The 1,837-nt window shown below is 34.7% G+C and overlaps 1 protein-coding gene across 1 annotated transcript in view; it reads right to left on the bottom strand.

Annotated features, from left to right (window-relative positions):
- Positions 1-1,837, bottom strand: part of adgrd1 (adhesion G protein-coupled receptor D1) — a 28,482-nt gene that overhangs the window by 3,855 nt on the left and 22,790 nt on the right. Inside the window, exons 17-18 of the mRNA XM_025053817.1 lie at positions 1,576-1,699; positions 400-473 (exon numbers count right to left, since the gene is read on the bottom strand). Coding sequence (XP_024909585.1) covers positions 400-473; positions 1,576-1,699 — 198 coding nt within the window. The remainder of the gene's footprint in view (positions 1-399; positions 474-1,575; positions 1,700-1,837) is intronic.

The following is a 1,837-nucleotide window of genomic DNA, read 5'->3' as shown; positions in this document are numbered from 1 at the left end:
ACATCAATAATAATAATAATAATAATAACAATAACAACAATAAAAATAATAATAATAATAACAACAATAATAAAAATAATAATACTATTAACATCAATAATAATGATAATAACAATAATAATAATAATAACAACAATAATGATAATAATAAAAATAATATTATCATCAATAATAATAATAATAACAATAGTAATAATAATAACAACAATAATAACTATAATAATAGCAATAATAATAATAACAATAGTAATAATAATAACAACAATAATAACTATAATAATAGCTATAATAATAATAACAATAGTAATAATAATAACAATGATAACGACAACAATACTAATAAAGGAGCAGTACACGGAGTCACCAGCAGGTGTTGCCGTGATGACGTCACACACTCACCTGTAGTCCAGGAAGGCACAGTAGAGGAAAACCTTGTTGCTCTGGTTCTGGACCTGGTCTTGTTGATCTTTGGTCTGGAAAAAAAAAAACCAAAAAAAAAAACAACGTTTTTTTACAGCAGCACCGACTGTTGGTCAACTCTGGGTTCAACGTTTCTCTAAATCTGATTGGCCGGTTCACGAAGGAGAAGAAAGTCGACAGATTCAAGTCCAACTTCTTCTTCGGTACCAGAGGAGTTGACGTGGCCGAGCGGTGACATCATCGTCAGGTGATCGTTAAACTGAGTTCAAATCCCCGACGCCTTCAGGAATCCTGGGAGTTTCGAAATCGCGTTTTCCACTTTGTCTCTACTTGGACGTGATGGTCCAGCTGCACGGAGACACTGGTCCTGCCCCGGGTCGGGTCGGGTCGAGGGGGACCGTGACACCATCAACAGACGACAAGACGCTCACCCCAGCAATAAACTTGTAAGTCATAACCAGTGAACCAGAGGAAACGTTGTGTGCTGTAAAAGATATTATCGTTCTTTAACAATCATATATAGTATAGTGATATAGCATATAGTATAGACACACGTACAGTATATATGCACTAATATTTATACAAATGTATGTATATATACAGTGTATGTTTACCCATTATATATGTGTATATGTGTGTGTATACATATATACATACATGTATGAACACATATATGTATATAGCATATATATATATATATAGCATATATATAGCATATATAGCATATATATAGCATATATATATATATATATATATATATATATATATATATATATATATATATATATATATATATATATATATATATATATATATATATATATTTATATGTTTTATATATATATTTTTTATATTTTTTATATTTATATTATTTATATTTTTTAAATATTTTTTATATTTTTTAAATATTTTTTATATTTTTTATATATTTTTTAAATATTTTTTATATTTTTTAAATATTTTATATATTTTTTATATTCTATTTCCAGGCCCCCCCGTCGTGGAGCTAACCCTATTCTGGTGGGGGGGGGACGAGGATCGGTACTTGAAGTATACTGGGTACACGTGTGACGAGTACACGCGTCCGTTCGCGCGAGAGCTGCAGCAGTGGTTTAGGCCCCTCCCCTAACGATCTCATTGGTCGATGACGCTCACCTTGATCGGCACCACCTGCATGAGGATGGCGAAGTTGGTCAGGTGGTTGCACAGACACACGGAGTAGGTCATGTTCCCGTCGGAGCGGACGCAGCCCTGGTTAGACCACACCCCCTCGTTGGTGCTGGAAAAACACGCAGAGGACGGACGAGTCAGTCGGACAGGGAGTGGGCGGGCGAGCATCGGGACAGACAGAGAGACAGAGAGAGAGAGAGAGAGACAGGAACCAACAACAACATAGTAGTTAAGAGACGGGGGGGAG

Source organism: Cynoglossus semilaevis, unplaced genomic scaffold, assembly GCF_000523025.1.
Source record: "Cynoglossus semilaevis isolate Cse_v1.0 unplaced genomic scaffold, Cse_v1.0 scaffold282, whole genome shotgun sequence".
Classification (NCBI taxonomy): Eukaryota; Metazoa; Chordata; class Actinopteri; order Pleuronectiformes; family Cynoglossidae; genus Cynoglossus; species Cynoglossus semilaevis.
This window is presented reverse-complemented; position numbering and strand designations above follow the sequence as displayed.